The sequence below is a fragment of the Enoplosus armatus genome, chromosome 6 (genome assembly GCF_043641665.1).
Source record: "Enoplosus armatus isolate fEnoArm2 chromosome 6, fEnoArm2.hap1, whole genome shotgun sequence".
NCBI lineage: Eukaryota > Metazoa > Chordata > Actinopteri > Centrarchiformes > Enoplosidae > Enoplosus > Enoplosus armatus.
Genome location: NC_092185.1, coordinates 8845148 through 8858944, shown reverse-complemented (window position 1 = coordinate 8858944; position 13797 = coordinate 8845148). Strand labels below are relative to the sequence as shown.

General features: G+C 41.5%; 1 protein-coding gene across 1 annotated transcript; it reads left to right on the top strand.

The window, feature by feature from the left end:
- elapor2a (endosome-lysosome associated apoptosis and autophagy regulator family member 2a) lies at positions 1–11397 on the top strand. The gene is made up of 21 exons (XM_070907071.1): positions 1–173; positions 245–392; positions 3293–3382; positions 4243–4348; positions 4454–4606; positions 5403–5491; positions 5588–5768; positions 5869–5997; positions 6299–6389; positions 6487–6589; positions 6680–6817; positions 7914–8177; positions 8288–8461; positions 8570–8756; positions 8968–9064; positions 9158–9259; positions 9365–9491; positions 9907–10085; positions 10424–10592; positions 10678–10759; positions 11182–11397. The coding sequence occupies exons 1-20, from the start codon at positions 16–18 to the stop codon at positions 10744–10746; spliced, it is 2754 nt and encodes a 917-aa protein (XP_070763172.1). The 5' UTR covers positions 1–15; the 3' UTR covers positions 10747–10759; positions 11182–11397.
- Positions 11398–13797: the final 2400 nt, after the last annotated feature.

Sequence of the window (13797 nt, the reverse complement as noted above, 5' to 3'; positions counted from 1 at the left end):
GGGGAGTTCCTGGAGATGTCGGCTCAGGAGTGTACCCAGTGTGCAGCGGGAAGCTACTCCCTTGGCAGCGGTATCCGCTTTGACCAGTGGGATTCCATGCCGGTTGGATTCAGTAGCCTGGCAACATCCCTGGAAAACAGTCCCCGCGGAGATGACAAGCTCACCTGCAACAGGTGTGTGAGTGGGAAGCACGAAAAACTGAAATTGTAAGTGTAAGATTCATTTTACATCTCTTTCCTTGCAGTTCTTCCTGGTTGCCTCAAGGAAACTATCTGGAGTCCAACAGGGATGAATGCACAGTCTCTCTCATCTATGCTGTCCATCTGAAGAAACAGGGCTCTGTCAGCTTTGAGTACCAGTATCCAGACAACAACCTGCTGTTTGAGTTCTTTGTGAGTTTCAAACATGCATTAGCTTTTATCTTTTTACTACTGGGAAAATTAAGTCTATCTGATCTATGTGTTTGTCTATCGATCTACCTGTTTAAGTGGATGAGTGATTGTGTGTACATAGTGTGCTTGTGTATAATGATTTTGGACACCCTGTAGAGTACTTCAGTATTTCTTTTGTTAAAGCTCAAGCAAGTCACTCATCATAGATGCCCTAAAAATATAATGGGCACAATGCTAATGCTAATGGTAAAAATGCTCAATCTAATTGGAAATAGCCCCAGATTGTGATCATTCTACTTAGGTGCACAAGTCAGACAGTATACTATATTTTTTGTCTTACAGCTGATGATATATATCTATCTCGCTGACATTTGCCTCACATGACGACTGTTGGTTATTTAAAAGTGTCCCAAGAAAGACCTAAATATTTGAATTTAAGAATCAGACATTTTTCACCACAGGCATACTGGGCAATAACATTATCAATGGCTGCATTCCATTTAGGTGTACCAGTTCCTTGGCCCTTCCAGAGTATTGTGCGAGCTGGCTCACTGACATGGCTTACTGCTGGGACACTTGCATAGAACAGAGCGATAATTAACGTTATTAGTTGCACCTGTGCTTTTGCTGCTATGGCAAGTCAAATGATGAGTCTCTTAATTAGTGGCTAATTGAAGGCAGGTGTGCTGGAAGATAATTTTTATCTATAGTAAACTGAGTAGGGGAGACCGGGTATGGTTGTAACATGGGGAGAGTTGTAACATCACCAATGCCACCAATCAGGGATAAGATAGGAGTCATATGATCATTTCAGTATTTACCCACTTCCTCCCCGATCACACGTGCTGATTGTCAAGGTTGGAAACGGGTGCATGCAGATTCTATCGAGAAAAAAATGATTTTGAGGTAAGAAAGTAAATTATTTGACCAAGACTATATTTTGTTTAGTACTGGAGCAGCAACAAAGTTTTCTCTGAGGTGCAGGAGGAAATGTTAGCTGATTATTTGACTCAGGCAGCAGACCTGTATTATGGACTGACTCCACGTGAGGTAAGCATATGACAGGTTAGTCACTGGAGACCAGAGTAGAATTGAATGCTAGTGTAGGTGCCAGACTATGTACTCAGGTTTTCTATTTCACTTTCTTTTAGGTCAGAAAGTTTGCATATCAACTGGCAGTAATACATAACATCAAACACCCACAGACATGGGATGAGAAACAGATGACAGGGCCTGACTGGTTCACATCCTTTATGACGCGGCACCCCTGCCTGTCAATAAGGAGTCCAGAGGCAACCAGCCTTACGCGGGCCACAAGTTTTAACCGTACAAATGTGGAACGTTTCTTCAACAGCCTTGGACAGGTCATTGAGAGATACAACTTCGACGGGAGTGATATATGGAATGTAGACGAAACTGGTGTAACAACAGTCCAGTCACCAGACCGTGTTGTTGCACGTCGTGGAGTCAAGCAGGTGGGTGCAATGACATCGGGTGAGAGAGGTGTGCTCGTAGCATGCGCCGTGCAAGCGCTGGGAAATGCAATTCCTCCCTTCTTTGTATTCCCCCGTAAACGTTACAAGGAATACTTTATTCAGAGTGGGCCAACAGGGAGTGCTGGAAGCGGTAACGGCTCAGGATGGATGCAAGAGGAAGACTTCCTCTTATTCCTTGCTCACTTTGCAAAACACACAAAGGTCAGCTCAGAGAAGATGGTTTTGCTTTTGCTGGATAACCACTGTTCACATATATCTGTGAAAGCAATCGACTTCTGCAAAAAAAATGGGGTTGTACTACTTACCCCCCCCCCACTGCAGCCATAAACTTCAGCCGTTGGATCGCAGTGTCTACGGCCCATTTAAGAAAATGGTGAACACTGCAAGTGATGCCTGGATGAAGATGAATCCTGCCAAGACGATGACGATATATGACATTCCAACTATTGTGAAGACTGCTCTGCCCGCAGCTGCAACACCCAGAAACATTCAAGCCGGTTTCCAATCCACAGGTATTTGTCCCTTCAATCCTGACATTTTTGAGGAGTGTGACTATGCACCCTCCCAAGTATAAATACTCACTGATACACCAGTGAAGCAAGCATTGATGGAAGAAGAACAGAGAAGAAGCAAAAATGTAGGAAAGAGTAGGCCTATCTTAGGAAAGAATAAAGGCAAGCAAAAGAAAAAGGGGAGACAGCCCACCAAGAAAATGTTGAAAGCCAACGCTGAGGATTCTGAGGCCTCAGATGAGGAAACCTTTTGTGTTGTCTGTATGGAGCCATTTGGAAGGTCGAAGCCAAAGGAAGTATGGGTAAAATGTGCCCTATGCAGTCTCTGGGCCCACCAAGCCTGCACTCCAGGGTTACAAACATTCATTTGTCAGCATTGTGACTCTGATTAAAAAAGAATATATATATATATATATATATATATATATATATATATACACACACACACACACCCCCTCCTGAGTCAAACAAAGTGGATTTTTTTTTTTTCAGTAAACCTCTTTTTGAAGCATATCACATGGTGTGGTCTCTGTTTTTGCTTTTTTTGTCTAATTGTTACAACTTACCCCAGCATGTGTTACAAGAGGATCACCATGTATTTGACATGTATTTGACATCGCCTCATGAGGTCTGTGATATTCTTGCAGAGGTTTGAATTGGTGGCATTTGTAGTAAACAAATGTGGGTACCTTGTATTAAAGTTTGAGAACTCTAACTCAAAAATTCAGTGAGTTGAAGGTGCTTAAACAAAAAGTGTTACAACCATACCCGGTCTCCCCTACATATTTTATTTTGTTTACATTCATTTTCCAGATGTATTGTTTATTGTTTACTGAAATTGCTACCTTTAAAAGAGGTGAGAGTTTCAGCTGATGATTTGTGTGTGTTTTAGATCCAGAATGACCAGTGTCAGGAGATGGATCAGTCTGCTGATGCGAAGTGGCTCAAGCTTACCAATCACGGCGAATGGGCGACCCACACGGTAAGTGTTTTCATATTGTAAGATGAACAATAGCCGCGGAGGACAGATCTTTGGCAACCCGCCTTGGTCTCCCAAAATAAACGTGTTGAACTCAGGCTGAGCAGCAAGAAATGGGTGGATACAAGCAGGAAGCCTGTTAGTTCACAGAGAGTGGCTGGCATCACTTGTTGTTGTTGCCAATATTTTTCCAGTCAGTTCAGTTCCTGCATTTTGATTAAAAAATGGCAATTAGTTGTAATGTTGGGAGGAGTGTTAATACCTTATGTGGATCTGTGGAGCAAATAATAGTGTTTTTATGGATTTATGTGGGCTAAACTGTGGTACTATTTTTTTTTTCTTTTTTTTTTTTAGCTGGTTGCAGCCAGCTAGATTGAACTTGATGGGTCCTAGAAAATGTTTCAACAATATAAGATTAATCAAAGGAAGTTCAGCAATTCAGTCTACGTAGTTATATAGCAGCATACTTTGTCAGTTTAATTTACATGCTTTTATACACCAATCAAATTAGGTTTGATCACAGTGTTCTCTGAAGTTTGATTACACCATTACATCAATGATGCACCTGGAATTAATGAATTAAACTATTTGAAGTAGAACATATTAATTCAATTACATAAGATTTTTCTCCTATGCATTAAAACACCTTGCATGCATGAAGATATTGTTGAATATGTGCTGCTGACTGTTTTTAGATTTTATTTTCAGAATATTCATTGTGCAGCTTTAAGCTTTATCTCCATTTAAATGAAATTACCATATGCAGTGAAGGCTCAGCTCTAGCCTTTAAGCAGATCTCTTAAAGTCACTTTAAGATGGCATATCTCATTCATTGATAACACATGAAATCATGTGTGTTCTAGGTGAACTTGAAATCTGGCACCAACATCCTTTACTGGAGGACAGGTGGGGTCCTCATGGGGACCAAAGTGGTGAAGCCTGTTTTGCTGAAGAATGTTCAAATAGAAGGTCGGTAACAAATCCACCTCCCTTTTCCCCTCTTCTCGCTGTAATCAAGGACAAATCAATATACTAATTAAATATTTATTTTCCTTTTCATTCTCTATCTACCAGGAGTCGCCTACACATCAGAATGTTTCCCATGTAAGCCAGGGACGTTCAGCCGTGTCCCGGGCTCCTCCACATGTGATCCCTGTCCTCGGGACACCTACTCTGGCCACGGTGCCAGCTCCTGCACATCCTGTAACACTACCACTCAGTATGCAGGTAGGTAGGCATGCACTCTGACATGCAGAAAAATATATTCACATATTCAGCATTTAAAATCTACAGTATGGTGAACAACGCTCTGAAACTGCAGTGCAGTTTTCCTTGTAACCTAATTGTTATCAGTGCTGCTCACAGAAGCACAAAACACAGCCAACGGATTGAAAGAGAGCTTGTCCTATTTTCAGCTACATTAGTCAATCTTTAGAAGAAGAAACATGCTTGTTAGTTCAGTGTTGGAGGAGTGTGGTTTTGGCGGCTGATGTGTAGCGTGTGTGGTCTTGTATTTTTCATAATTTTTCAATATTACATTTGACCTTTTTACAAATTATTTTCTAATATGCTATTTCTGAGGATAAAAGTAATATCCCCCTGATCTATTTGACTACATTTCTCAGCAAGGATTCACTTGAATACATTTCCACATGTAAAGCAGTCATTGTACTAGACCCTGTTTGAGAGGCAAAGCCAGCTGTTCCAAATAAATAGAAGCTTGTTGATGTTCTTAGTTATAATAACAGCAATCTGGCTGACTGACATGACAGTTTTGGTCCATTTGTGCCCATTTACTGTACTGTATTTAAGCTGAATGGTTCTGTATTTCATTTTGATTTTTTTTTTGGATTGTTTTAATGATTTAGTTTGATGTCTTTTATGTGCAAGGCTTTGCTGTGTCTTTGAGAGGTTATCATTTATTAAAGTACGACAGGATTTGTGGGATAACGTTTATTCTTCTGTCTTTTAAATGATGGTTACTTAATTTTCTTTTGCCTTATCACCACTTTTCTTTCCCAAGCTGAGGGATCCGCTGTGTGTAAGGACAGACCTCCATGTTCCAGGAAGGACTATTTCCAGATCCACACAGCCTGTGACCACGAAGGCAAGGTGAGAGAAAAGAGGCCACCTCCAGATTACACAGTCCCATTCTGTAATCACAGTTTCTGTTCTATTCCTTCACCCTCCATTGCTGTGTAATTTCAGACACAGGTCATATATAAGTGGATGGAACCTAAGATCTGTCTGGAGGGTTTGACTGGAGCTGAGTCGTTGCCTCCAAGTGGAGAACGAGAGCCCTGCCCCCCCTGTAACCCTGGTTTCTATAACAATGACACGGCCACCTGCTCACCATGCCCACCCGGGACCTATTCTGATGGGATGAAATGTACTGAGAACTCTCTTGATTTATATTTATTATTATTGTCACTTTTGTTCTTGCTCTGTGTGGTTTCCTAATTGTGTTTTTCATTGTGTTCATCCTCAAGCGTGTCAGCAGTGTCCGGCAGGCACTGAGCCCACCTTGGGTTACGAGTATAAATGGTGGAATGTTCTTCCTGCAAACATGAAGACCTCCTGTTTCAATGTGGGCAACTCCAAATGTGACAGTATGAATGGTGGGTGTTTAGTCTAGTAGCGCGCTCTCTCTTCGTCTTGGTCTCTCTGAAAGGAATGTGTCAGCATTGTGGTATTCGCTTTCTTGCCGAAAGTAAGATGAGAAGATCGATACCACTCTCATATGTGTAGGTTGTATCAATCTTCTCATCGAACTCGGTAAGAAAGGGAATAAGCATATTTCCCAAAATGTCGAACTATTCCTTTAACGTCGATTGACCAGAGTTCATCCAGTCAATGTTACCTGAATGTTTATATATTTCTTGAAATAGCTGAGTAATTAGGATTTGTTGTGTCCTTTAGGCTGGGAGGTGGCAGGTGATCATATCCAGAGTGGAGCAGGAAGCTCGGATAATGATTACCTCATCCTCAACATCCATGTTCCTGGCTTCAAGTGAGAACAGTCATGTTGTGTTTTTCAGTCTCCCATCGCTCTCTACACTGAGCTGTCTCTTTCTTCTTGTTGTGACATGTTGTGCATCTGCCATCAGGCTCCCTACGTCTATGTCAAGCCATTCTGGGAACGAGTTTGGTCGCATCACATTTGAATTTGAAACATTGTGCACAGCTGACTGCGAGCTCTATTTCATGATGGTGAGAATAGCCCCTGACAAATGTTTGCTGCCACATACACATTATTATACAGGCGAGGTGAATTAAGTTTAACATGTTTTTTTTTTTTAGGATGTAAACAGGAAGAGCACTACGGTGGTGGAGTCATGGGAGAGAACGAAAACAAGACAGTCCTACACACACGTCATGACGAAGAATGCCTCAGTATCCTACACATGGGCTTTCCAGAGGACTAACCAACCTTCAGATGTGAGTATGAGTTGACTACTTTCATTTTCCCCCCTGAAATGATTTCTTAAAGAATATCACCCAGCCTAAGTTCACATGTTTAATAGCATTCTTTATCATACATAGAAACAGGTACAAAATACTCTAAACATACTGTGTTTTAAAAACATTTCCGCTTATGTATCCTCCAAATGTGGCAGCTGCCAGATACCTCACCACCTGTCTACAGACATTATATAAACTAAGAAGAATAAATGCAGTAGAATAAATCTACTTTACCTTGCCTTCTTAGAGAGCTTGGGGCTTTTTTGGGGACCATTAACAGTTGAAATCCATGGTCATGATGGGAACGCTGAGGAGCGAAACTGTAAGATGTTACATTTACAGTGACAATGAAAATCTCACAATGTCAAATTTGTCGCTGTATAAGTGACAATATTCTCATTATTACCAAATGCTTAAATTGCAGTAGGAAACCATGACCAGCAGAAGGAAGACAAGCCTATATCACTGTAGTTTCAAACTTGTTGTATATCCACAATGAACCTCAGTGCTGAGCTGTGGAGGTCAGGCCTCTGACCCAGGATTTAGCCACTTGGGTCTTCAAAAATCAGGAAACCTGGCCTGCCATCTTGTGGTTGAACCTTCCTATTCATTGTCTTACGTCCAGAAACAAGAAAGCTCCGACAGCCTATATTCTTGTAAATCCGCTCCACACTTGGTACACCTAACACTCCCTTCTGTTAGGTATTAACGATAACTTCTTAGGTGGTGTTAGTGTTTAAAGCAAACCACAAATCAAACATGACGACTATCACTGTGCTCACTTACCTTGTGCAATGCATGGTGTTTTTTTTTGGGGTGGACCATCCAGTCCAGATGCCTCCAACTTCATCGGCAGAAGTAGAGGCGATGCCCGAATCCTTAATTTGCTCTTTTTAATTCACCTGTTTTGCAGGAATGTAGGCATTTCAAGTGAGGGCAAAACTACATTTTGTATAAAGCACCAATCCCGTATGTTGTGATCCACTCGTGTAGGGGTTGGTGTCAGAGCCTCTGGGAAAAATTGGTTTGTTTAAATATAAAGCCTGTTTGTCTCTCTGCGGTACTCTCTCAGGTACGTAGGAATGTCAACGACGCGGCGCGAATCTACTCCATCTTAGTGAGTAACGCTGTTGATGGGGGGTCCTCCGGGTGCCGGGCCTGTGCCCTCAGCACCCAACCCTCCAGCTCTACGTGTGTGCCGTGCCCACCTGGACATTACATAGACACGCACACCAGCCAGTGCACAGAGTGTCCGCGTAACACATACCTTGTCTCTCACGCCACACCGGGCCCAGACGCCTGCAAACCCTGTGGTCCAGCCAGCAAGAGCGACAAGGTTTGTTGGTGTTGGGAAAACAATCAAGCTGTTCTTATTTGTTTTTGTGATGCTTTTTGATTATTTTGTATGACACACAACCATATGCCTGTATTTGTGTTTTTCTACAGGACCACAGTTTATGTTACAGCGACTGTCACTTTACCCACGCAGAGGGCAACGTCACTCTGACTTATGACTTCAGCCTCCTCGGGTCTGTGGGATCGCTGATGAACGGTCCAAGCTTTACCTCCAAAGGAACCAAGTACTTCCACCAGTTCAATATCAGCCTGTGCGGAGGGCAGGTGTGAAGAGAAGAAAATGCACACACATTCAGAAAATACTGTCCTTTTTAAAAGTTTGTGTGTACGAAAGCAGTGCCTTTTGCTATTTGCTCCTTTTCTTTATTTAAGCGTCACTTGGCAGTATGCACAGACAACGTAACAGACCTATCCATCACCGACTCCCAGAGAGAGAAAGGCGAAGGAGGCAACGCTGTCAAGACCTTTATCTGTCAGTCAACAATAATCCCAGCTAGCGGGCGAGGCTTCCACACAGCGCTCTCCTCGCAGTCCATTAACCTGGCTGACACATTCCTTGGTGAGTGAACATAAGATGCAGACAGTGGTAGCGTGGAGAAATGCATTTAGTATGTTTTTATACTAGTGTTGTTGCTTTAAAAGATAAAAAGAAATGATATAAGGACAAGAAAAGGTCTGGTCATGTTGGTCTTGTACTGTTAAATTCATGTTTCAGAAGAGAGAAAATCAAGCATATATTAAATCAATCTTTCTTTGTACATTATTAACAGGAGCGACGGTAGATAGTACACTTGATGGAATAAGGGCGAGACCGGAGCTGTACCCTCAGACCTCCAAGAAGGTCCCTGATGTCAACTTCTACTACAGGTACCTCATTATTTCAGATATATAGTTTTTTTACGTCAAAAAAACTGTAGTGCGCTAAGGATCAGTCTGGCTCTCTGTGTATTCGTTGATAAGGTCCTTGGAGGTGACCTCTTCCTGTGACTCAGGTCGGAGCGCAGTGGTGACACTTCGCTGTAACCCAGAGAAGAGCACTAAAGGAGAGCGCTCAGTTCCCAGGTACTACATCTCTGTCACGGTTTCTCTGGTTGCCTGTCTAGTATCACACGTGATCTTTTATCTATGCTGTGAAGTGGTGTTGAACCTTGTACTTGGCCATTACAGTCAGTGCCCTGCAGGGACATGCGACGGCTGCACCTTTCATTTCTTATGGGAGAGCTCAGGAGCTTGTCCTACATGCACAGAGAGGGACTACCATCAGATAGAGGGAGCTTGCAAGGGAGGACACCAGGTGTGTGTGGACATAAACTCATTCCATAAGTACTGGGACAGTTTTGTTTTGGTTCTTGAGTACAGCACATTGGATTTGAAATGAAATAATGTGCTTTCAGCTTTAATTTAAGGGTGTTTACGCACACATCCCATGGACTGTGTAGAAATTATAGTCCCCCCGAGTGTAAAAAGGATTAGGATTCCAACACTGCTCACCCAATATAGATGCAAACACCCTTAAAGCTGAAAGTCAACTCTTTAACAGTCTTTGTTTCAAAAGCAGTGTGCTAGGGGAAAGCCAAAACAATTAAAAACACTGTCCAAATACTTACAGACTGCACTGTATGTGTGAAAGAGTGTGTTTACAAATTCCAGTGCATGTTCTGGCTCTGTCACATTCTTATTTATTCCTGTTTATGTGTATTCATCCTCAGGACCTGCTGTATGTGTGGACTGAGCCGAAGCTGTGCATGGGAGGTGTGACCTTGCCCGAAAAGAAAACGCTGCCATGTGAGGGTATGGAGTTCTGGGTACGGCTGGGTGCAGGCCTGGGAGCTTTCACTGCAGTGCTGCTCGTCTCCCTCACCTGCTACTTCTGGAAGAAGAACAAAAGGTATGATTCCCTCTTTTCTTCCTGCACACTTTCCTTTCTCTCTATCTCCTTCCTTGTTTCCTTTCTTTTCCTGCTCCTCTACTTTCTTCCTGTATTCCCTCCTTACCCCTTATCCACGCCTCCTCACCGTCCATCCTTTTGTCTCCCACCTTTTTTTTCCTCTTTCCTAACTTTCCCGGCCTTTTTCTTTCTCTCCTACTACATTGTTTGATCCCATCCCTCCTGCCATTCCTTCCTTGTCACTTCACAGGATTTGTCAATATTCATGAGGACAACATTATTCCCCTTTTGTTTTTTTCCCCCTACAGTATTGATTCTATTGCTTGTCTCTTTGCTAGGTTGGAATACAAGTACTCCCGGTTGGTGATGTCTGCCAATAAGGAGTGTGAGATGCCAGGAGCTGACAGCTGTGCCGTGATGGAGGGAGAGAACGAGGGAGACATGGAGGATGAAATTGTGTACACAAAACCTTCTCTACTCGGCAAACTCAAAGCCATAGCATCCAAGGTGAGAGTCACAGCATCATTTTACTTTTACAGTAAGAAAATCGCATCGTAAAAATATTTTGAACTCTGTTTGTTGTTGATTTTAGGGAAATGGAGAGAAGTACGAACACGTGCAGCTAAACTCGTCTCATTCGAAAGCATTGGTATGGAGCTAGAGGCGGTGGTAAAGTAAGTGGGAGTGAGGGGAGAGATCGGACCCTCAAGAGACTTTCCACTGCACAACCCCTTTAACCAACCACCCCAAGTATGAGCTGTGGTACCTGGAATACCAACTGTGTGTGTGCATACACGCACACACGCACACACGCACACACGCACACACGCACACACGCACACACACACACACACACACACACACACACACACACAAATGCACACACATCATGCACCTAGAGCCAGGTTCAGAGAAGTCACATGAACATGGTGGCCTTAAAGCTTAGTACGGCAGAGCCTAGTACTGTGAAGCAGGTGTGTGTGATAGACACTTCCTGGTAACATTCTGATTCAAACTGATGTTAGAAAGGCTGTTAGAAGACCTCAGGGTAAGACAAGGACCTATTTCATTGATGTTCTGTTTATATTCATTTCAGTCTGGTGTGATTTGCCATCAGGATCACCATGGTGAGAGTGTGTGTCCATCTCCCACAGACGTTTACATAGACTGGTATCTTCTGGCCATATGAAGCCTCTGTCTTCTCATCTGTTTGTTCTTTTGCTTAGTTGAAATTATTGTAAAGAGGGGAAATGCTCTGCTGACCAATTGAAAATGAAGATGTCATATTATGCGGATGAGGTTGTGGTGTTGACTGTCCTTGTATGTCAAATAAATTATGATGTATTTATGTATAAGTGGACCCAGTTTGATTGATCCCCTTGTCAACTGATTCTTTTGAGAACTCCACTGAAGGGCTTGGAGATAGAGGGGTCTAGCTGGCATTGTGGGTGAAAAATAGATTTCAAGGAATTCAATTTAATTGTTGAATAATAGTTAATGAAACTAAAAGTCCATTAATCAGTCCTGAAATGAAGGTGACTTCCCCTTTTCTGACTCTTAGGATTGGGCTGTAAAGTCAAATTCTTATCAAATATGAATATTGTACCGCATATTACATTTATAAGGTTTTCCTTTAGTAAGATAATTTCTTATAATTACAAGATTCTTTCTTGTAATGACAAATGTTGACTTACAGTGACAGAGATAATGTTTCCCTATCATCATAACATCTTATGATTAACGTTTTTAATGGAGCTCTCTTCAATCACAGCTCACCTTGGTGTGATTAACAAATTGAAGACATTAATTAAATCCATTCCGAACACTGCAAAACTTGTCATGACATGTCAGACATGTAGAATACAATGTCAGAATTTTAACTCATGTAGTTACCATTGTCCCCGTTTGTAAAGCTATCCAGTGATGCTGCAGCATTTCATTCAGTGGAATATTTACTGTACACCTCCCTTTAACTTGGTGAACGTCGAAAAGCTCAACTCGTCTGAGCTTTCCTGAGGCCTGAATGACGCTTGTCATTCTGAGCTCATGATTTGTCATTTTGTTGACGAAAAATGATTTAACTCCCGTTACAGTGTTAAATATATTTACGACTGTGGGAGTAACAGTATACGTTTGAAGTTTTTACATCAATCCAAAGATTTGTGTATGTGTGGCCCAAACTTATTCAATGCTTCAGAAGCCTCACTTTGCTTACTAAACCATTTTTTTTTTTTATCAAAGTACCGTGCTTTGGCCTGCCTTTATATAACAGCTGTGATATGTCAGTGGCCTAAAATGAGCTGGCCTCTGAAATGATTTCCTCAGCGTATCTTAAATCTTGACATGAAATGACAAAAGATATTGGGGTTCTCTTGTTTTGGGGATTTTTCTAATATTACAATGAAAGTATGGCTCCAAGACCAGCTCAGCTCTTTACTGGCCTTCAGTGGGCTCACCTATAGAGGGCAGTGGAGATGTTTAGAGAAAATGTCTTACATTCTTTAATCTCAATGTCTTCTTACATTGTATTATGCATTAGATCAGATTTTTGCTTCCCTACAAGCAGAAATTAGGAATCCAAGTGTTAACTAAACTGCTACCAGCCAACAGTGGTTGAAATAACAGTAATTAAAAAAAGGTACTTTACTTTTTATTCCACTACATTTAACTGACAACTATGGTTACTAGTTACTTTTCAGATTTTACTTAAAAAACACATGATAATCTTATAAAATGCAATGCCTTGTTAACGATTAAACAGCAAAGGGATTCACAGCTGTCTTTGCTTGCGACCTGTTACATTCATTTAAATACCTTTGTGAGGTCCAAAGAGGTAAAAGTACAATATTTCACAAAAATGCAAATATTAGAGAAAAGTCCCAAAAATGAAAACAAATTTGTACGTAAATGTATTTTGTCAATTTGTTGCCCCAACTCCACAACAGTAAAATTATACTTATATATTGCTCATCAGTATTAACAATGTAATAATGTTATATATAATAATATATCAGGCATAGATACATTTTGCTGACAGTACTTATGTACTTTTACTTAAGTAGGATTTTGAATGCAGGACTTGTACCCCACCTATACAAGTTCTGCATTCAAAACATTTTTACATTGTCGTATTGGTACTTTTAGTTAAGTGAAGACTCTGAGCACTTCTTCCACCACTAAAAGTCAATTAAACATGCAGTCTGCTTAACAGTTTAATGGGGATGGAAATTGGCTGGAGAGTTCAGTACGTAAAAAGGTTCTTGGTGTAATAACCTAATCCTACCACCAGAGGGCGGTCATTGTCTGGCTCCAAGAAAAGAGTGAACATCTAGTTCTGCAAAAGTAGGAACTGTAGGCAGCATGATGTAGCTGAAAATAAGAGACAGGAGCAGGAATGAGCTGCAAACATTTAGTACCTGCAATATCTAATATTTTCATTAACTGAATCAACAACCTGACGTGTCCCTTACAGTTCTGACAGGCAGTGTTAAGACAGAAAACTATAGACAGACGCTGCCCTAACAGTTTCTTTCTTTCTTTTTTAAGAACTTATTTTTAATTTTTGTTCATTTTGTCTTTCAGTCTTTCTTTTTTTGAGGAAGGTGAACCTACACACTGGAGTGCATTGTCCTGAGGCAGGGAGCACTCCAGTAGATGGTTTAATTGGAGTGCCATCACTTAGGGAACAGATTAGGCAGGAGTGTTAGAGACA